Raw genomic sequence first — 20,596 nt, 5'->3', positions numbered from 1 at the left:
TGCGACAAACACGTTTCAGCAAATCTTAACCAGCAGTGTCAAATCATGAGATCAGTATTCAGAGGCTGCATTTCAGGGCATTTAAAAAAGGGAGAAAAAAATCCAATTTGGAGTAGTTTTTGTGTAATTTGCTGCTTCTTTTTTTTCTAAAATGCATGTTAAATTTCCAATTGTCTATCTGAAAATAACACAACCCTTTCCGCATATTGTATTTAACAAGAATAAAACTGCCTGCTCTGATTTTGACTTGTGTAAATATTTGTCAAAGTCACTAAAAACACTTCACTTATATAATATCTGGATTGTGAGGGCAGCTCAAAAGCACTTTATCATTTCTTTATTTAATGCAGTAACTCGATACTTAAACAAGACTGGAGGTTGAGGGGAAAAACTTCTTATCTGTGTTGTTAAACAGAGTGAGTCTGAACGACCTCTCAGCTGGCCACTCGAGATGAGAAAGTAAACAAAGAGACAAAGACGGGATTATAGGAGGCTGTGACTAAACCGACGAACTGATTTACTCTCCGGTCACGTAAAAACAGTCAGCAAAAGAGATCCCGGCATGAAGAGGGAAGACTGCCAGTCAAACAGTGTCCTTTTTCCTCTAGTCAAGTAAAATTCCTCAGTGAATCTCTTCAGTCCTGCTTGTAAGGCCTGCCTGGCAGTCTTATTGTTTTAGGGTGTGCACTACTGTGTTTTGGAAAAAAAGTAACAAATTTTTTTTCTTTGCAAAATCATTTATTTCTTGAATATTAGGGTGTTAGTATTCATTTTTGAAGTTCATAAAAAAAATGTTTAAGTTCTCCATGGGAGAAATACAGTGTGTCACATCTTCCTGTCACCATCACTGAAATGAACTGTTAGTCACTGATACTTAATTGGTCCCCTGCTTTTTTCTTTATCTTTGTTTGGTTCAAAAGAAAATTATTGTCCATCACTTAACATTTCTGATTTCCTGTGTGTTGCTACAGTTCAGTTTTGTCTTTTTTCTTTCCTTGTTTCTGTCCATCGCTCACAGCACACCTGAATCCCAAGTTATCAGAGGCAGAGTCCGGAGTGTTGCCCATCCTGCGGGACACAGAGTCGTAACCATCAGTCAGGACTGTCGCACAGCTGCTCTTTGGGCTCAAAGTCTTAAAACACAGTTTTTTGGGGGTTTTTTTATAACTCACCTGGTCGTGATTTGTGCCTTATGATTGGCTGAACCATCCACCGTGTCGATCCAGGAGCCACCGCGCAGCACGTACATTGGTTGTGCAGCTGGAAAGGGTGTCGATGTCCACTCCCATGTGTTTCCCATCATGTCATACAGTCCTGCAGGAAGAGTTAACTTATATAATAATTTGCACGGGTTTTCCTTTGACCTTATAGAGATACGATAAATCAAACGCTTCCGGAAGCGAGAGACGTCACAGCCGAGTACGTCACGTTCTCTTTGGTTTCAATATTTCTGTAACATCTTTTCTGTGTACTGCATTCGACTAAAAACATCTGTTACCATGTAGCACTTCTAATCTCAGAGTGGCCCAGGGATGACGTTTTCTGTAGGCCAACGCAGAAGCTAATGTCGCCCTGGTTCCCTCGGCAAAAAGTCTATGGGATTTTTCCATTGGATTTTGGATCGTTGCAGAAAATAATCTCTGTGGTAAACAAACGCTGATGATACTTACACATTCAGTTCAGTAAGATGATCTTCACAATAAACACCACTTTTAGGATTTCTTTAAGTGTTGCCACGGCTGCGAGGCTGTAAAGCTGTGTTTGGTCTTTGTTTGTTGACAATCCGTAGTCTTACTTTGCCACTTGTTAGCAACCGCCTTTCATAAGACGCATAAAAGCTTCAGAGGTAACGATTGGGGTATTTATTGACGTATTTTATGTCGTAAGGCTTCTTATCAAAAACCCATTAACAAAAAAACCACTGACTTTGAGACGAAGGAACCACAAGTGCTTAAATGCTAATCAATTTTTGGATTTTAGGACTCATTCCCAGGACTCTCTTTATCGTCTCATTAATGTTTTTTTCTTTACTTCACAAAGGGACAGTTACCATAACCGTTCTGAGGAGGAAATGCTGTGACAGGAGAGACGCCGTGGTATCCATCCTCTGCTGTGTCAACATCTGGAAATGAACCCTAAAACATACAGAGAAGCCAATTATTACGCTTTTGTTTTTACACGCTTTCATGAACTTTTCATGTGACAATAGAACTACAATAGTTAGTCTTTGAGAGGATGCTGGTTTCCAGTGTTTGTGTTCGATTACCAGAGTTCATGTATTCATGTAACATTATTTGTTTGACAGAGTAAAATCATACCAAACAAACATTATTCCTGCTGCAGCAATTTTTTTATACATTTCTCAGTTAATAAAAATTTTTGCACCCCAATTTTGTATTTAGCTGAAATAATTTTCATCATTTTCTACAGAAATAAATGAGCTATGATTAGTTTAAAAAAAAACCCAACATATTGGTGAATCCCTTTTACAGGGTTCCCACACATTTTTATTGCCCATAAAAATGTGCTGGAACCCTGTGTGGCTTTTTAAGGACCGATAATATAAATTGGCTCACTTGACCAGTGTTTTTTTTCCCCCAAATATATCCTATTCAAACTCGGTTCAAACATGATTTCAGCTATCTGGCATACATGGAGGGAGAGACGAAACGCAGGGAGAAAATGGAGAAACATACGAGACGGAAACAACGTAAAGCTACGTTACTTCGTCGGCTCCAGAAAATGATTTGCTGTTATGTTACATTACGTAAAGGAAGATTACTGTAACAATATCATTACACGTAACAAAATTCCATGACTTTTCCAAAACATACGGTGATTATTTCTAATTCCAAGACTCCCCCAGGCCTGGAAAATGTATTTGTGAAATTACATGACTGTTCCCGGTTTTCCATCACCCTGGGTACCCTGCTTATAAAGCCTATGAGGACAATGAACTGTGTTAAGGCGACTAATAATAATATGACTGTATTTCATTTATAGGCACCTTTCAAAGCACTCAGGGACACTTAACAAGATACAGTAAATAACAAGCAGCAATGCCTCTACTCAACATTCATTATAGTTGTAGGCCGACCTGCCACAGGTTGGTTCTGTTGGCCTGGAACTTGTTTCCCCACGGATACGTCCGACCTGAAACACAAGAGGCGGGAACGAGATAAGAGAAGGAAGGTGGTCATGAAAACTATAAAACACAATTCAACACAGTTTAATGGATGTCAGTCGAAAGTGGATGCGGCTGTCAAAAAGGTGAAGAACTCTGGCACAAACAGCATTTCCTCTCAGTGTTAAACTGCGTACCTTGCAGCCCTCCTCGTGCAGCCCACTCCCACTCATCCTCCGTGGGCAGTCTCTTGCCTTTCCATCGGCAGAAGGCCTGAGCGTCGTTCCAGCTCACCTGAACCACCGGAAAGCTCAGCCGCTCCCGGATGCCCGAACCAGGTCCTGCAGGCTAATCAGAAGCGCGTTATAGGAGTTAATGGTCGGCAATGAAGGCATGCTACGAGATATTCCAAAAAACAAAGGAGGAGACAGATGATCTCACCTGTCTCCAAAATACTCGTTCTATAGGCAACCACCAAGGAGCAGACTGGACGGGAAAGAAAAGACGTCATTCACAACACAGAAACAGTTTTTAATATATTTTAACTCTACCACTGTATTGCATTAAAGCACTCTTATATTTTAACTCTGCTTTTGTCTAATGCTGTTTTGCTGTTTCTTGTTGCTGCTCCGCATGTCTGCATGCTAAGTGTGTGTTGTTGCTTCACGCTGCGTGCGTTACTATTCGTGCCAAAAAGCTATATACTGTTGCTTCATGTCCAAGGACTACAGTGGAAAAGCTGGCTAACACTGGCACATTTACAGAAACGCTGATTGTGTGTTGTCCTTATAAATAAAATAAATGAAAATGAAACTTTCAATGTAAAAAAATTAAATAAATAAATAAATGAGGCTGCAGTTTACATCATGTGAATTATCTAGCAAGACAAAACATATCAACTATGACTCAATGGCCAACTGATGTCAGACTAACAATAATGCTCTGACTGATGTTATTTTTGTCTAAATCACAGCATTAATCTCAGTACTGAGGTGTATTATGCTCTGTTTATATGCGTCTTATCTTGAGATCAGAGGTTAAGGGATGGTTAGGCCTTGGGGGTCTGATGTCCGGAGTACTGGCACCAGGCTTAAATTACATGAAATGTGTCCCCTTGGGGTTTTTGTGATTGAACACAATAGGTGAAGGAATGTTTACTGATAAATGTGTAGATGCTTGTACCTATATAAGACACATGCATGAGCTGTAAGAGAGAGAGATTCACATTGGTCCTGAATCCTCTCCCAGGCAGACCATGGTGCCTGGTGGATGCTGAACTTTGTTGTAATAAATTGATTCTTATGAAACCAAGTCAGTGTCAGCGGAGGTTTCTTCATCGTCTGCACATCATCGCTACTTAAGAAACAACGACAGTACCTCTATTCTCTGCGTGACTTTGCTCTTCAGCTCTTCGGACACAAAGTCCTGAAACACAAAACTCCAGCCAAACGTCTCAGCTTCAGTTTTGTACTTCTGTGCTCTCACAAAGTCTCTGTGGTGAATGAAGGTCGGTGCTTTTGTTAGAGCATTTTTTGAACTCGTTATATAAAGCATCTTAATAAAAAGTTGCACGTTTAATTACCTGAAATCGGCGTTTGTGACGGGACATTTGTCGAGTCTGAAAGGCTGCAGCTGAACCTCTCTGCTGGGAGCTTCTCCATCTCTCCCATCAGCTGCACTGGTTCCCATTAACATCTTTCCCCCTGGTAAACTCAGCATCTCATCTGTGTGTCAGGAGGAAACTTTTCTCCATCACGTTGGTTTAAAGTTAGCACAGCTGATATTTTGGCATGCTCAGAGGTGTAAAGGTGATCACTCACCCGCCGCTGCCTGCAACAACAGCGCCGACAGCAGCCACAGCGCTTTAACGTTCATGTCTGCAGGCTACTTTCAGCTAACATCAATGTGGCATTACGAGCATATTTAGCGCTACACAAAAATACGAGCTAAGCGTTAGCTAGCAGCAAAACTTCCCAAACTCAATGCAGCCGATACATTTCTCTGTCGGACGCATTTCATCGTTGCAACGGAAACGGGTGAAACGACAAACAGTTTCCGATTCCGTGTAAAAGGAAAGGTTCCGCTTTTATTAAACTTCAACACACAAACTTTAATTTCTTTTTATTGATTTTTTTTTCTGCAGAAACGATATTAAGTTGCACTAAGTAAATGACACAAAGTTAAGGTGTTAAATGTTAAAATATAAGTTATGGAACTATGCATGGTTTTCTCACATTAAGCTTTTTTTGTTTTTGATACTTTGGGTTGATTTAACACATTATAGGTTTTGCAAATAAAAAGGTGGGTGTTTGGGGTTTGACTTAGTTTTATCTATTTTTGTCCTACCAAAGGCTATAAATGCTTTTCACTGAGTGACTTGTGAAAGTGAACGAGCCTCCCTCCACCACAAAATAGTTATCAGATTTTAGAAACTTACCCTTTGATGTTTGAAAGTTAGAGGCTGAAGATGAAATCCTGGAGTTTAAAAAAAAAGACAAAATTTCAAATGAGGCATACAGAGCAAAGTTATTTCGATCAAGTATCACTATTTTAAGATCAGGCTTAGTTTTCTGACCGAAGCAATGAAAATCCATCATTTCTGTTTTTACAGTTTCCGCCTCTGATAAACGTCGTGATGTTACCAGGAGAGTAATGTACAAAGTAAAAACATTTCATTACAGCATTTAAGTATTTTTCTTTAAGTATCTGTATTTTGTCAACTTCCATTTTGTCTCCACTACATTTCCCTGAAGCATTTAGTCACTTACTACTAAAAAAAAGACCTTGTTTTTTTTTTCTAGTGTAATGTACACTCCATTTTCAGGGTGTGTACATGTTTCTTTGATAAAAGCATTTACTTGTACTTTTACTTTCAATACTCAAGAACATTTAATATTGTAAAATAATTTGACATTTCAGTACAATAAATCCTAGATATTTTATTAATTTAAGTAATTTTCAAATACAGTGGTTTCATTTTCTGATTGTTCTAAATGAACAAACATCCAGTAGTTTTTAAATAGTAAGTTTAAAATACAAATTAAACATGCATAAACTTAATAGAAAATGACATTTCAACCAACATAATAGCTAGTTTTTAGTTCACAGTTGTGAGTTTGTATATGTGATGAATTGTTAAAGAAAATATTTTATTCCTGTTAAAAGGAGCAGATTTATGTTTCTGTACATTACCTGGTGAGAAGCATAAATATGCTGGTGGAGATGAAGCCAAGTGTTTGGCAGTCCAATCTCCAACAGTGCATATTGCTTACACTTTTAAGTCTTGCATTAAATCTTCCAGCTTGTATTTTTATGGAGTAAAAAGTATATTTTCGCGAAGAAATGATGTTGAATCAAAGTCGCAAAAAATGGAAATGCTCAAGTTCAAGTACCAAAAATGTATACTTACCTCCAGCCACTGGTTCCGAGTAACTGTTTGAATTGTCTGGATGCGATTCGGGTCATTTGCGCATGTTTTTAAGGTCGAAACCCAATTTGTCTCTCCCAAGTCAACCACTGGATCCGACAACTCTCCAAAGACAAACAACAGACTGTTTTTTCAAGAGCCAAGAAACTTTAATGGGTAGAAACAGAACTGAGTGGCAGAGGTCAGTGCTTTTAACAAAATCTCATAAATAAACCAATCAGAGGGAGCCTTTGACAAATCCATGAAAAAAAAAACAAAAACCATGACGAGTATAACAATGGTTTCTGACAGACGCGGTGATGGATGCCGTGGGGTTTTCAGCGGGCCGTCCATCAGACTGGGGTGCTTCGGAGTCCCGAGAGTGGGGACACGTTGACTGAACCTTCAGCTAAACAACTATCCCTGTGAGTATGAGAACGGCTGCAGCTTCCTCAGCTGACCTTTAACCTTTGAGGGAAGACATTCCAGCTCGCATGATTTCATCCACCAACAAGATGTTGCTGGCGATCACCGTGCTGTAACGGAAAAATGAGCCGAGTCAAAGACTGATGGAGCAGCGCACGAGGAGAATTTCACATATTTAATTGGTTTTGTGCAGTTTAGAAATGTGTGTGCTCACCATGAATGAAGAAGCTGTTTCTTTACGCTGTAATTATCCCAAACGCCTGCTTCTCCGGCCACCATGGGTTCCCCTGAAGAGCAACAGGATTAAGAGGCTTGTGATAGAGGAGCATTAGAGCGCAACCAGGTATTGGGGGCTGATAACAGATGCAACTCAAACAGCGACATAATAAATACTTAACTTAAAAAAGATAACCATAAGAGTGACACTCGATACAAATGCGCAGCCTTGCAGAGGAACAAATAATCAAAGTGTCTGTCTCATACGGTGTCCTTCGTGATACTAAGACAGGATGATTCTGTCACTAAAAACATTTCTTACTTTTACTCTAATCAACCCTGAGAGATTTATACCTGACAGAATGACCCATTCCCCTTTTTTACAGGAAGTAGGCTCCTCTGATAGATATTTGTTCCTGACAAAATGACCTCCTCCACATTTAACCTCATTTATACAAGAGTAGGCTATTCTAGTAGATATTCCTACTTGGAAAAAGTGACGTATTCCTCGTTTATACAAGTAGTAATCCTTTCTAATACATATTTGTACCTGAATGAATGACCTACTCCCCATGTTTTTAAAGATTTTTTTTTTGGCCTTATTATGGTGCAGTCAGAGAGTGACAGGAGAGGGGGAGAGAGACCGGGGATGACGCACAGCAAAAGACCGCAAGCCAGAATCGAACCCAGATCGCTGCTTAGGACTCAGCCTACATGGGGCGCATGCTCCACTCACTGAGCGAGAGGCCGCCCCGACCTACTCCACATTTAACTACATTTATGCAGGAATTAGTCTTCTGATTAGTATTCTGACAGATATTAGTACCTTACAGAATGACCTACTCTGCATTTTACTACATTTATACAGGTGTCAGTTAATTCCGGTATTTATTTGTACCTGACAAAATTAACTACTCCCCATTTATACAGGTATCACTACATTGTAATAAGTAATAGTACTATTTTGTAAATATATTCAGCTTGTTCAGATGTCCTCTCCTTCCCCACCCACAGGAACTCATACGGCCCATTTATACTCACTTTGTGTACGAAAAAAATTTGCCGGTTTCAAACATTGCAGACCTCACTGCCGACATACTTCCATGCATCTTTGATGTTGGCATGGATACAGCCAATAGATAGCCCTAAAGGGCGGAGTCAAAAGTTTCGCACAGCAACAAACGAGGCGACGGCGGACGAGGTTGTAATAATGTACCATTTAACAGAGGCGGCGTTGTAACCGGCTGTGGTCTGTGAGACCGTTAAATGTACCACGATGTGGACGGAGAAGTCTTTTCACTACATTACTGCAGCCGGCAATCGAGCTGCTGATCTTCTGATTAGCGGACGTCCCGCTCCACCTCTGTGGTACTAATATTACTGATGCTTTAGAGAAAATGAAAAGCGGTATTCTGATGTGCATGTTTGTTGTGGACTTCTGTCGATACACTGAGAAACACAATCTTTTGTTAACCGTGTGCTGCGGTTCTGACCTGTGCTGAGGTCCACTCCAACTAGCTGTCCACAATCTTTGTACTCCATCTGCAGCTTCAGCAGGGTCTCCTGTGGGTCGTAGCCAGAGTTCTGGGCCAAAACCTGCAAAGGAGGATGCATAATTAAAATCCACAGAGGTCACTACAGGGTGAATGCTAACAGATTCATTTATACCTTTTTTTTTTACCCTGTCTAAGGCATAACTTTGGTGAAAGATATCAGTATTAGCACAATGCAGAAGCAGGAGATTTCTATTATACATGAAAGCCAGGGGAGGAATTCAAAAATCCTTCACCTTGGGGATGACTAGGAGAGCATCTGCAAATGCTTGGACTCCCAGCTGGGCTCTGCCTTTCACGTTGGGCTTGTGTTTCACCAGAGCGTCGGCCACAGCCACCTCAAACGCACCGGCACCGGACACAACACTACCTGAAAGACAAAGAGGAAAAGATTTTCAGAAAAAAAACAAAAGCATAATCACCTCGGCTCAGTAAGACAAGGACAACGTGTTCAAAGCAAACTGAAACAGTGGATTCAAAAACAAAGGTTTGGGGAGTTTGTTCTGATCAGCTAATACATGCAGGAGAGACTGAACTCTCCTCACGCAGAGGTAAAGACCAGAGTCACTGTGGCACAGAGCTCGGAGAACAGGGGGAACTACAATAGCACCCCTGGGTGTTCGCTGTGCAAATGAGAACTGCATTTTACCACAGAACGAATAAACTGACACCAATTGTCAGTTATTAGTTTTATGATAAAATTAACATCAGGATGATTAGAATAAAGAGAAATGACTGGAGCTGCTGTGTCCTGAAGGACAGGGTGATGAGCTTATAAATTCTGGTCATGAATTGAATGACTGGATCTTAAGACGTCTGACATGTTCATTCAAAATTTTAAGACTCTGGAAATCAGCTGAGGGAGCCCTTAATTTTCAATCATACCGAGCATGAACAAAGACCCCAAAACAATCACTAAGCAAACAAATAACTAATATGCAAACCAGTTAACATTTAAAAAAAAAACCACACAAAATCAAAAATGCGATAATAAACATGGTATGGCTTAAATGTACAGTTATTAAAAGAAGATCTGGAATATGGCATTTAAACGGCCACAATGGCAGCAGAGTGTCCAAGTTTACGTTGTTTTGTACATTATTCCATGTGTCTACATATTGTTTATACTAGTAACACGAGGATAAAGTCTGAAGGGGCTTTACAGAGTCGTTTTATACAGGAAAACCAAACCCTATGAAGAGGGACAAAAGTACTGTACTTTAAACTTACATTTACTGTCTAACTTGATATTTTAAAGTGTTAAAAAATGATACCGAATGTGCGATAAAATATAAAAAGCATTCAAGCAGTAAATATTGACATAAAAATGCCTTAAAAACACCTTAAAACTTTAGGTTTAGCGTCTTACCATCTTCGATGGCGTTCTTGACTGCCCGCAAACCGTCCCTGACAGCGTCTTTGATCTGTATGAGGGTGTGTTTGTTGGGTCCCTTCACCAGCAGGGTAACGGAGCGAGGGTTCCCACACTTCTCGATGAACGTGTACTTCTCCTCTCCCTGCAAACAGGAATGGGGTCATTAACAACTCTGCCTCCAAATCGTATTAATTTTTGCCTTTTTTGGAGCTAGGAAAGCTTAAATGTGAAAGGGCGAGAGAGAGGGGATGACTTGGATTGAACCCGCCGCCGCTGCAGCAAGGACATAGCCTCTCAAAATCTTATGAAATAAATAAATAAAAGAATACTACCAGAGAAACCAAGATTAACACTCACCAGTGTGTGTTCAAAAACCAACCCAGCGTGTCCCAAGCACTCAGGTGTGAGGTCATCAACTGAATTCATGGCAATGCCTCCGCAAGCGAGGGTGAGCCTGCGGAGGAAAAACACACCGTGTGCATAACGCAGATTTTTGATTTATGATAAACATCATGCAGCTGTGGAAAGAGAGTGCTGTCTGTGCGGGGGTGCGTGCCCTGATGTAAGGGAATCGGGTTGGCTCATTCGTAAAGTTAAAATGAAGTAAGTTCATCTCTGCCTCTTCTTCAAATGGATTTCTCAACGTTTGTTAAGCATCAGTGCAAATGATAGTATAACTACATTTTATGTCCAGAGGCTGAAACCCATCATTTCCACTCTGGTTTTCACAAATTGGGAAATATTTCCATAATGATCCCAGACGGGTGGAGATGTCACAAATAAGTAATAAGTGCTAGTGATGTAAAACTGGAATTACGTGCCATGCCCCAACAAAAATACGTTTTGTGACACACTGCAGTTGTTGAGCAGATGAATCAAATCACTATAAAATCCTGTGTGACTGATTCCACGCTGCCCCCTTCATACTGTATTACTTAATACTGTTGTGCCTATTTAACTATTAGTGCCTTATCTTTACTTTGTGACTACTTTTAAATTATTTATATATATTGTGGACCACATAGAGTTTACAGTATCACTGTATGCTTGTTCATATGATGACAAATAAAGTTCTTCTTTTTCATTTCTCCAGTAAAATCATAATAAGTATGATCGAGATGCAATTGACACATTGTACTGATGATAGTAAAGCACACCATACCCTGGTCCCTCATTTGTGCTGAAGGGCCCTCCCTTGTGGCTGAGTAAAGTATGACTGTTTTACGGTTTTCATTTATCTGTCACATGAAATAACACAAGGTGAAATACGATTAGAATTTACTCCTTTTTTGCCTTGTTAGACTGCAGGCTGCTGCTTTTTAACTGTCCATGTTTCCACACTGCAGCCCCGTGTGCTAAACTGCAGTGAGTGAGTTTACGGCATCCTCGGTGGTTCTGGTAATCCCTGGTTTCTGGGTACGGGATGATTTAACTGTTTACAGTTGCTTCTGTTGTTTTACAAATTAAATCCACCACAGAATCGGTGAATACAATGACATCATCCACCAAGATTACTGCATATATAACAGTTTTATTTAATGTGGGAAAGCCTGCTAAAAATAGATGATAGACTTCTTTCTCATAGCCCGTGGACAAATGTGCCTTTCTGTTTTGTTTTTTTTCCTGGTGTGTCATGTTCGACATCATGAACACGCCAGAGAACAGGTTATCAATCATTAGAAAGCAGCATGGACGCCAGTGAAAATGTAACAGCGGTGTTAGCAGGCGCACCAGGAAAGGGGCAGAAATCAGTGTGTCCACCTGGGTGTCGTGTCTCCATCATTGCAGGCGAGAGCTGAAGCCAATAAATACCCATGAATATTGCAGTCACTTATCCTGGGAATGAATGCAGAATTTAACCTTTTCCACTAATGACACAAACCAGATGTAGTGTTTGTTTTTTCTCAATGGGAAGGGGCGTTAATGAAACAGGACCACTGTGATGTGTTCAAGGTGCCCTCTGAAAAAAACAGCAGTCTCGATAATGACGGTAAACTGCTGACAGTGTTATTACTATCAGTATGTCCGAAGATGGTAAAAACAAAAGCCAGTGGAACAGCTCACCTATAGCTACCTCATAGTTTCTAGGTGCTGTGTGATGCTTTAAACTGTACATCTTAAACCACTTTCGCTTTAGTTTGCTCTTTTTCCAAATTTAAAAGAATGCAGTAATTTCCACTTTTACACGGTTGCTCGCCCCCCAAAACAGAGCAACTCTAACATTTCCACTTCCAGAAAAAAGAGACTTGTATTCGTAACAAAAAGGGAAAACATGTTACTTTCTTACCTCTCCATGTTCCTCCTCTTTGCCCTGCGCAGGGCTACGATGCCTTCCTTGGCAAGGGCATCCAGGGAGAACGGGTCAATGCCCTAAACGACACATTGAAAATGTGAAACTTCCATTAATTGACTCAAGAAACAATTCACTGTGTATTTATGTCAGTTTCAGCAATATTAAGTTTATTCTGATCCGCTGAATACATGTAGGGGAGGAGCGGACTCTCCTAATGCAGAGGTACAGATCAGATTTACTGTAGCACAGATTCAAGAGACCAGGGGGAGCTACGTTAGCACCCCTGGGTGTTCTCTGTGCACTGCAAAGGCTTTTATTTTCATTTAAACATGTCGAGATTTTTAAAAAACTTGGTGTGCATGAAGACATTTTTGAAATGTGGGCTATATACACTACAGTGCAATTCATCAGAAACATGTTTATTTTGTTTATTTTTTTTTAAAGGGCCCTTTAAAACAGGCAGTAGGTCGCAGTTGGCCTGCAGGCCACATTTTGGCCACCCTCGCCTTAAATCTTATATGAAATTGACTTGTAACTTCGTGAAAATAATTACTGATGGGGTCTTTAAGTAGCAAAAGATGCTAATATATGATGCACAGCCTCAGCAATTAAAGCCAAGCAAGTATTGCTCTGTTTCGGCTGGTTGTGAAAGGCCATTTAAGGCATTACTTTTCTAATACCTGATGACATCAGCTCAATGCTGTAGTTTCTAGACAGCATTGTTTACATATTATGAAGGTGTGACAGCTGACTGTAAACATCTACCATTTATTTGTCTGCTTATTCCCTGTAATCCTTCACTTTTTATACGACTGGTTCTGCTTCCATCACCCTCATATTTCTCACTTCATTTTGTTTTTTAAAGCACATTTTGAACTTTACAGTGTAAACTGTACTATTGTAGGGAGACAAAGTACTACAGTTTAAGAGCCCCACGGTTAAAATACCAATACTGAATGATTCTTTCTCAAGCATACCTTCTGGTTAATGACGACGAAGCCCTTCTCCCCATTGGGACAGACTTTGTTCTTAAAGTTGATGATCTTCTGCACGCGGTCCTCGATGAACTTCCTCTCTGCAGCCACAAGCTTCTCCCTCTCCTCAGCACTCTTGTAGAAGAAGCCAGAGTTGACCTCCGTCTTTTCATACTCCAGAGAGACGTTGCAGGTCAGCACATAGGCATCCTCCACCCTCTTCTTCATGTCTGGGTGTCGCGCACCGTGGTCCAACACCAGACCTCTGATCAGCCTGACAAAGAAAAGGAGCAACAACCTTCAGACGTCTGGCACACCTATACACCCCTGCATCACTGACCATTGGCTGATTCCAAAGTCCCGCCCCCTTATTTACAGGTCTTCTTACACAGTGGAGAAAAAATTAGCGTGACGTGGAACAAAATGTGACGGAAGGATTTATTCATGATGTTACTTTTATAAACAAAAGGGATCAAATCTCTAGCAAAACGTGCAGTATTTAGAACAACGTAATAGCAATTAAGTTATTCTAAATAATACAGGCATCTTCCTCTTAACCCTGAGCGGGGTTACGATGTCCTCCTTGGCTAGAGCATCCAGAGAGCAGAGGTCAATACTCCAAATAACACAGAGGAAACATGAAACTGCCATTCATCATTATCGACTCATGAAAAATTCACTGTGTATTTATGTCAGTTTCTGTGATGATAACTTTATTCTGATCCGCTGAATACATGTAGGGGAGGAGCGGACTCTCCTAATGCAGAGGTACAGATCAGATTTACTGTAGCACAGATTCAAGAGACCAGGGGGAGCTACGCTAGCACCCCTGGGTGTTCTCTGTGCACTGCAAAGGCTTTTATAATATTTCCTACTTGAAGTACGACAAGTGTTGCTGGAGTTTCCCTTCTCCACGCACCGCGGAAGAGGGTGAAGTTATGCCAGACACATTTGCTTAACTTTTATGAACGGGGCAAAATGAGTGATAAATGTAAGCTTCTGGTCTCAATGAAAAAGGGGGGAAGTCAACACTGCTCATGCACAGCTGGTTACGTGTCCCCCTTTCACTCTCTGAGGATCAGTTAAGTCCACCATGTATTCATGAACATGATGCTGACCTAACGTTAGCTTCTTTTTACAGTTTACGTTACTTTGTGGCAGCGTGTTGTTACGCCTGGGACATGCTGCATGCGTGAGCAATGCTTGATAGCTACCTCACGGCTCAGCCGGCACGCTTGTGGTGTCCAGTGTGGACTGTTGCAGCAGTTCTGCTGCAGAGCCGTAACCACTGTATTTCCACAATTAAAAGCCAATACTGCAGGAATTTATAGGACAGTGCAAGCCACAGCATTGTCAACATCAGAGTCAAACCAATATTTCACAAAAATGATTGTGTCAACAACTGAAAGGACTGTCGCTGACAGAAACATCGAAATACAGACCGAGGGCTTGTACTTTCAAACAGGAGAGACTGAGTAAAACAGATATATTTGTACGTCTTTCAGATATAGACATTAAAACTGTAGTGAAAGAGGGTATAATGTCAATATGATTAAAGGCTATTTTTACTGTCTTTATTTGCTGAATACTGCACGAAAAATTATCAAGTCTCTGAAACTCTAGATGTGCTGCAGCTGAGTCGCAGCTAAGCAGCGCTGCTCACATGGGCGGTGTGGCTGCTCTAAACTGCTAACAAAGGAACTTAAAAGAAAACCCAAAAGGTTTTGCAATGCACACGCAGGCAGTGTGGTGCAAGTGTTAGATGTAATATAAACAAAGAGAGATAGCCTTGATTTTTCTGGCAAACAATAACTCGTGTCATCTTAAAAATATGTCAGCAACCAAACTGTCTTTTTTTTTTTACCAATCTACATAACATCACCACAGATTTAAGGACCACACAAAGCTGGCTAAGATGCTGATCAGACATTAGGATCATTTCTTTTGATTTAGCTATATTTTATCTAACAAGTTATCAAGCGTTTTGCTTTAATGAGCGAGCTAAAGATGTGACTATATACAATGTAATATGTCTGTGTAAGATCGTGACAGTCTGCAGCCACATCTTTTAAGCATCTTCAAAATGTGGTTATCTTGTTAGCATAGATGAGCCGAGCACAAAGCATATCTAAATATAACGGCACAATTTTCACAGGTGCTTTTAACCCTTTCTCCCACTGTGCCCGATTGGTAATTTCCCCGCTAATGTCCAAATTTCATTGTGATTTTTTGTTTTATTGTGCATGTTTTTATTTCTATTTTACAGTGAGCTATGAATTTAAGAGTATTTAAAAGCCCTCGTATTTATTTTATTCATGTGTGGTGTTAAACAGGGACGAGGGCATTAAAGGTATCTCATCAGTCTTTACCCCAAAAATCTGCTTCGAGGAAAAAGGGGTCAGACTCCAGGAGGGCTGAGTGCCTCTTGTTCCAAGTCATGACTTTTTATTAAAACTCACTGTGTATCGCAGTCGGTCTTGTGCTTCATCTCCATGATTTCCACCATGAACAGGTCGATGGGCTCATTAGGTTTGGCGATGGCCAGCACAGCATCTACTACAGCCTGCAGACACACACACACACACACACACACACACACCCGACAGGAAATAATCAGCTCACCACCAAAGGGACAATCTGACTGCCTCAGAAGTGACATCTGTCATTTTTTTGACATTTTACAGCCAAAGGGATGAACTAGTGAATCACGAGTATTAATAGCAAAGAAAAAAATCATCGTTTGAAGCTCTGGGGTCACTTGCTGACCCTCAGTTTTGGGTACACTGAGCTCCACTTGCTATTGTCTCACCTCAGTGAGGAGGTCTGCAAGCTCTGCGTAGACCTTGGTCCTGAGGGAGGTGCGTGCCACATTGATGAGCGTCTCTCTATCCATTTCCCGAGTCACTTTCACCTCCTCCAGAACAGCCAAGGCTTTCTCTTTCGCCGCCTCAAAGCCCTCAGCGATGATTCTTGGATGAAGACCCTGAAGCACAAAATCAAAGGGAGTTACAAACAGGCGACATATCCGGCTCCAGCAACTGAATATTGAAATGCACTCTGAAGAGATACACATGCAAATTTAGGTTAAATAAAAGATGTACACTGAGCGTGGATATCAAGATAAGCCTCTGAATGTAGATATTTTAAACAGCAAGCCTTCCTCTTTTACCTCTGACACGTAGAGGTCGGCCTGCTTCAGGAGTTCACCGATGATGAGGACATTTGAGGTGGTTCCATCTCCCGTGATGTCATCCTGCGCCGTGGCAACCTTTGCAATGAGCGAGGCCGTCGGGTGCTGAATTTGCTGCAAAGTACAACAAATAATGCAAGTTGTCATGCAAGACCCCTTCACATTTAATAAAAGGAAAACAGAGCTTCAAGTAATGCTGGTTGTCATCGATTATTGTCAAATAACTTCACAGAGCCTGTGGTGTCTTGTCAAAAGTGTGAACTGCAGCACACATCCAAGAGTGCAGGAGAATCCTTTAGTGCTAATAACTTTCATTTTGTCTCTATATCAAAAAATGTACTGGTGGTTTTGTACCACAATACGGTAACAAAATGACACTTCTGGTACCTTGCTCTCACTATCTAATTAACAAGAAACCCAGATTGTTTAAATATTAAATGTAATGCATAGAAAATTATAGCAATAGAAATAATAATAATAAATAATAAGTATGAAGTGTGTAAAGTATAACAATAAAAAGTGTCTAATGTGATACAATGTTAACTCCAGTATGAAAAAGATTTCAAATGTGGATAATGTGCTGAGAATGTTATTTATGTAAAAGAACATGAAAGTAGGTGCTTTATGCGACAAAATCGTGCATAAAACTATGTAAAGTTAGAAATATAAAATAGGAGTACAATGCTAGTAAGTGCAACAGAGTATATACATAAGTAAAAATGAGAATAAGAAATATATACAATATGTGCAACATATGTATTGCTGAGTATTGCTGTAGTTGAATTATTTCACCAATTATTGCACAGTTAAGCCAATGCTAGAAAGAATTATTGCACCTCTCAGTCCTTGCTGCACAGTCGAAAGATGATAAGTATTATTTTTGTTTCGTGGTGATATGGGACTGTGCTTAATATATCTGCAAAGGCTTAAATGGCATCAGCATGAATTAGAGGTGTGGTCGCTCCAACAATAATACACAACAGAGGACAGGATAGCTGGACAAAATAAGTGTCATTTCACAGCTCAGCACTTCCTTACCATCTCGTGTAACAAGACGTTTCCATCTTTGGTCAGCTTTATGTCTCCTGCACCAGACACCAGCCTGCGGATCCAAACAGGCAGAGAAGGGTTAATGTTGACTGACCAAAGCAAAAGCTGATCCCTGCAAACTACAGTCAGCCACACTGTATGGAATGCCATTATAACTCAATATAAAATAGATAAATAAATAAATACATCAATAAAAGGAATAAATATAGTTATTTTTAGTTTTTTGCCCCATTTATGTATTTATTTAATCTAGTCATATTAAGTTATGTCATACTCATTTTTGTATAGAGATACAGTTCTAATAACTGGCATTTACCATTTATTAGTTACTATGGACTAAAATGGCATCCCATACATTTGTTTTACAGATAGTCAAGAAAAGTTAGAGTTTTCTGTCAGTCATAACCAAGCTAAATATCTGCTTACTGACAGAAATACAGTAACGCTTATCTAACTAAACTTCCTGAATTAATCCTGCTGACGCTTTAGAAAAACTAACGTTAACTCTGTTACAAGTGATTAAATCATTCACCAGTTAACGATTAAGTTAGCGTTAATAGACAGTTCGTGAATCTGAGTAGCAAAAACAGAGATTAATTTTGACGATCTTAGCGTAATCGGCTAACCGGCTAATGCTAACATGCTAATGTTAGCTTGGTGGTTGTCACAGCGGATCGTGACGATGACTGGGCAGGGCAACGTGCGCCGGGAAAATCCGCTAACCGGTAGCCAGCGGAGGCCAAAAACTGTCAGAAATTCCGATTTAGCACTCTGTGGCGGAGGATTACACAGTACCAGAACAGCGAGGCTTTGCAATATTTAAATACATTGGCAGTCAAGTGTCGGCAGGATGACTACAGTCTACCGGTGAACTGCATCTTACGCTAGCTAGCTAGCTAGCAAAGTTAGCTTAGCAAGCATGCTGCACAAAGGGCTCCGGCGGCGCTCACATTTTCATGGTCCCCTTCGGTCCCAGGTTACTTCTCAGCACATCCTGAAGCCCCCGGGCGGCACTGATGTTAACCGCCAGGGCGGCCTGGGCCCTGGCCACCTCTGCTTTAGGGTTCAGAGCTTTCACGGCAGCCATGGCGAAGCAGCTCAACCAGCGAAGTAAAAGTAAAAAGTATCGCCGGTGTGGAGTCCGCACTGCTCGGGCTCAGACGCTCTGGAAAGGAGGGTCGGTTTCCAGAAGGCTCCAACACGTGTTCTCGTGCTGCCTTCACGTAACCAGTCCGGGCTCGGACACTACAGGTTTTTAGAAAGCGTCATACCCTCCGTTTTAGAATAACGGAAGAGGAGGGGGGACTCGTGAGACTCAAAACCAACCTTAAAAGTAAGGTGAAAAAATAAAATGTGTTTTAAGATGTTAAATTAAAAGTTATGAAAACTATGCATGGTTTAAATTTCTCAAATTAGCTTTTTTTTGTTCTCGGTTCTTTTCAGTAGAATAGATTTAACACATAAATCCAAACTCTAAGGGACTGTTCTTAATTTATCAGTGGAGGGGGTGGCTGGTGTGTGACTTTGTCGTTTTGTTTTCTTTTTTCTTTTTCTTGACCCTTTCCCAAAACTACAAATATTTTTCTTCAAGCCACGTTCCAGAAACAGCCTTCCTCCCAGAAGCTGTAAAACTTCATGGGCAACAATACTTGTACTGTAATATACATTTTTACTTTTTTTTTTTTTTTAACTCATTGCCCTTTTTTTTTTTTTAATTAATCTTACGCCATTGTATTGTTTCATTGTATTTATTTGTTGTTTCTGCTGGTTTTAGATTTTAGTGTCCTATTTTATTGTTGCTTACCGGGACCTCAGTACTTAGTTTCATTCCCTTTCATGAACCTCATGTTTTGGAATGAAAATACACCTTTCTGAACCATAAAGCAGTTGTAAGATTTTAAAAAGTTATCCTTTGGTGACTGAAAGTTAAAAGTTAAAAGAGGAAATGCTGGAGTTGAAAAAAGCCTTGGTTTTTCATTCTTGTCGTGCATGCTGGTTAGTCAGTGCAAATATATTTTTTGTTTTGGGGTTTTTTTGTTGTTACTTTTCTGCAATATTTTAAATGAAACACGTGGACTGAAATGATTTTGATGAAATATTACTATTTTAAGTTTAGATATAGTTACATTTTTCTCTAAATGAAGCCCTCATCTCATCCCACATAATGTCTTCGGGCACCAATGGAAAAATTGAAATTACAGTGATAATTTCCGTTTTTACAGATTCAGGCTATGGTAAATGGTGTAACTATGGTGATTTTTTAAAAAAACAGGGTTAAATAAATACAAAAAACAGCCATTTAAAGTTGTATGCCCCTCACTTTAAACAGATTTTAAAAACACAGCTCCCTCCACAGGTCTTCACATTCAGTTCAATTCAATTTTATTTTTAAAGCCCATTATCACTAAACACAGTTTGCCTCAGAAGGCTTTACAGCATACATCAGCCCTCCGCCCTTAGATCCTCACATCATCTAAGTAAAAACTTCCCCCCAAAAAACCGTAAAGGGGGAAAAAATGGTAGAAACCTCAGGAAGAACGGCTGAGGAGGGATCCCTCATCCAGGACGGACAGAGGTGCAATAGATGTAGTAAATAACAATTAAATTACAGTAATGACAAAGTGAAAAGAGAAACAGAGAGGAGAAGAGAGAGGGGGAGAGATACACATCAATATTGGTAACAATAACATACCATATAACAATAGTGATACACGTAAAATTACTAAATGCACTCTATGATAACATGATGTTACATGCAAATATTGTAGGTGTTGATAAGAGTACCGTGTGTACATTAACAGTGGAGGCATGATGCATAATAATAGCAGTGGAAGGTAGCGTCGAGCAGGATCACAGCATCTGCGCAATCAAGGCCCACAACACAGGCACAGCCTCAGACAGGACCACAGCAACAGCACAACCAAGACCACAGTCAAGGTGAGCCAGAGGTACAGCATCAGTGCAGCCACGAAAAGTATAACAAACAAAG

General features: G+C 40.3%; 2 protein-coding genes and 2 non-coding genes across 4 annotated transcripts; all 4 read right to left on the bottom strand.

The window, feature by feature from the left end:
* Positions 1 to 697: 697 nt before the first annotated feature.
* On the bottom strand, positions 698 to 5,183 carry sumf2 (sulfatase modifying factor 2). Its single transcript, XM_042498851.2, has 9 exons — positions 4,945 to 5,183; positions 4,707 to 4,848; positions 4,502 to 4,616; positions 3,566 to 3,610; positions 3,322 to 3,472; positions 3,098 to 3,153; positions 2,051 to 2,135; positions 1,173 to 1,314; positions 698 to 1,068 (listed from the first exon to the last, which is right to left on the bottom strand). The coding sequence occupies exons 1-9, from the start codon at positions 4,997 to 4,999 to the stop codon at positions 966 to 968; spliced, it is 894 nt and encodes a 297-aa protein (XP_042354785.1). The 5' UTR covers positions 5,000 to 5,183; the 3' UTR covers positions 698 to 965.
* Positions 5,184 to 6,678: 1,495 nt separating this feature from the next.
* On the bottom strand, positions 6,679 to 18,825 carry cct6a (chaperonin containing TCP1, subunit 6A (zeta 1)). The gene is made up of 13 exons (XM_042498850.2): positions 18,558 to 18,825; positions 17,596 to 17,659; positions 16,537 to 16,671; positions 16,177 to 16,350; positions 15,827 to 15,930; positions 13,371 to 13,641; positions 12,388 to 12,470; positions 10,458 to 10,554; positions 10,095 to 10,242; positions 8,962 to 9,095; positions 8,666 to 8,768; positions 7,171 to 7,243; positions 6,679 to 7,066 (listed from the first exon to the last, which is right to left on the bottom strand). The coding sequence occupies exons 1-13, from the start codon at positions 18,692 to 18,694 to the stop codon at positions 6,994 to 6,996; spliced, it is 1,596 nt and encodes a 531-aa protein (XP_042354784.1). The 5' UTR covers positions 18,695 to 18,825; the 3' UTR covers positions 6,679 to 6,993.
* Positions 12,559 to 12,695, bottom strand: LOC121953107 (small nucleolar RNA SNORA22). Its single transcript, XR_006106480.2, has one exon. It is a non-coding gene; the product is annotated as a small nucleolar RNA SNORA22 (small nucleolar RNA).
* Positions 14,079 to 14,215, bottom strand: LOC121953108 (small nucleolar RNA SNORA22). Its single transcript, XR_006106481.1, has one exon. It is a non-coding gene; the product is annotated as a small nucleolar RNA SNORA22 (small nucleolar RNA).
* Positions 18,826 to 20,596: the final 1,771 nt, after the last annotated feature.

This window comes from Plectropomus leopardus, chromosome 15, assembly GCF_026936395.1.
Source record: "Plectropomus leopardus strain MGB_pleo_1.0 chromosome 15, ASM2693639v1, whole genome shotgun sequence".
Classification (NCBI taxonomy): Eukaryota; Metazoa; Chordata; class Actinopteri; order Perciformes; family Serranidae; genus Plectropomus; species Plectropomus leopardus.
This window is presented reverse-complemented; position numbering and strand designations above follow the sequence as displayed.

Bases quoted from the DNA above. Each gene is read 5' to 3' on its own strand.
- sumf2 (XM_042498851.2), bottom strand. From the start codon at position 4,999: ATGAACGTTAAAGCGCTGTGGCTGCTGTCGGCGCTGTTGTTGCAGGCA. The intron at 3,611-4,501 runs GTACTGTCGTTG...TTTCCCGTCCAG, and splicing joins AAGTCACGCAGAGAATAGAG to TCTGCTCCTTGGTGGTTGCC. The intron at 1,315-2,050 runs GTAACTGTCCCT...CTCTTCCTGCAG, and splicing joins TCCTCCTCAGAACGGTTATG to GACTGTATGACATGATGGGA.
- cct6a (XM_042498850.2), bottom strand. From the start codon at position 18,694: ATGGCTGCCGTGAAAGCTCTGAACCCTAAAGCAGAGGTGGCCAGGGCC. The intron at 17,660-18,557 runs GTGAGCGCCGCC...TTGGATCCGCAG, and splicing joins CCGAAGGGGACCATGAAAAT to GCTGGTGTCTGGTGCAGGAG. The intron at 16,672-17,595 runs GTAAGGAAGTGC...TGTACTTTGCAG, and splicing joins ACGTCTTGTTACACGAGATG to CAAATTCAGCACCCGACGGC.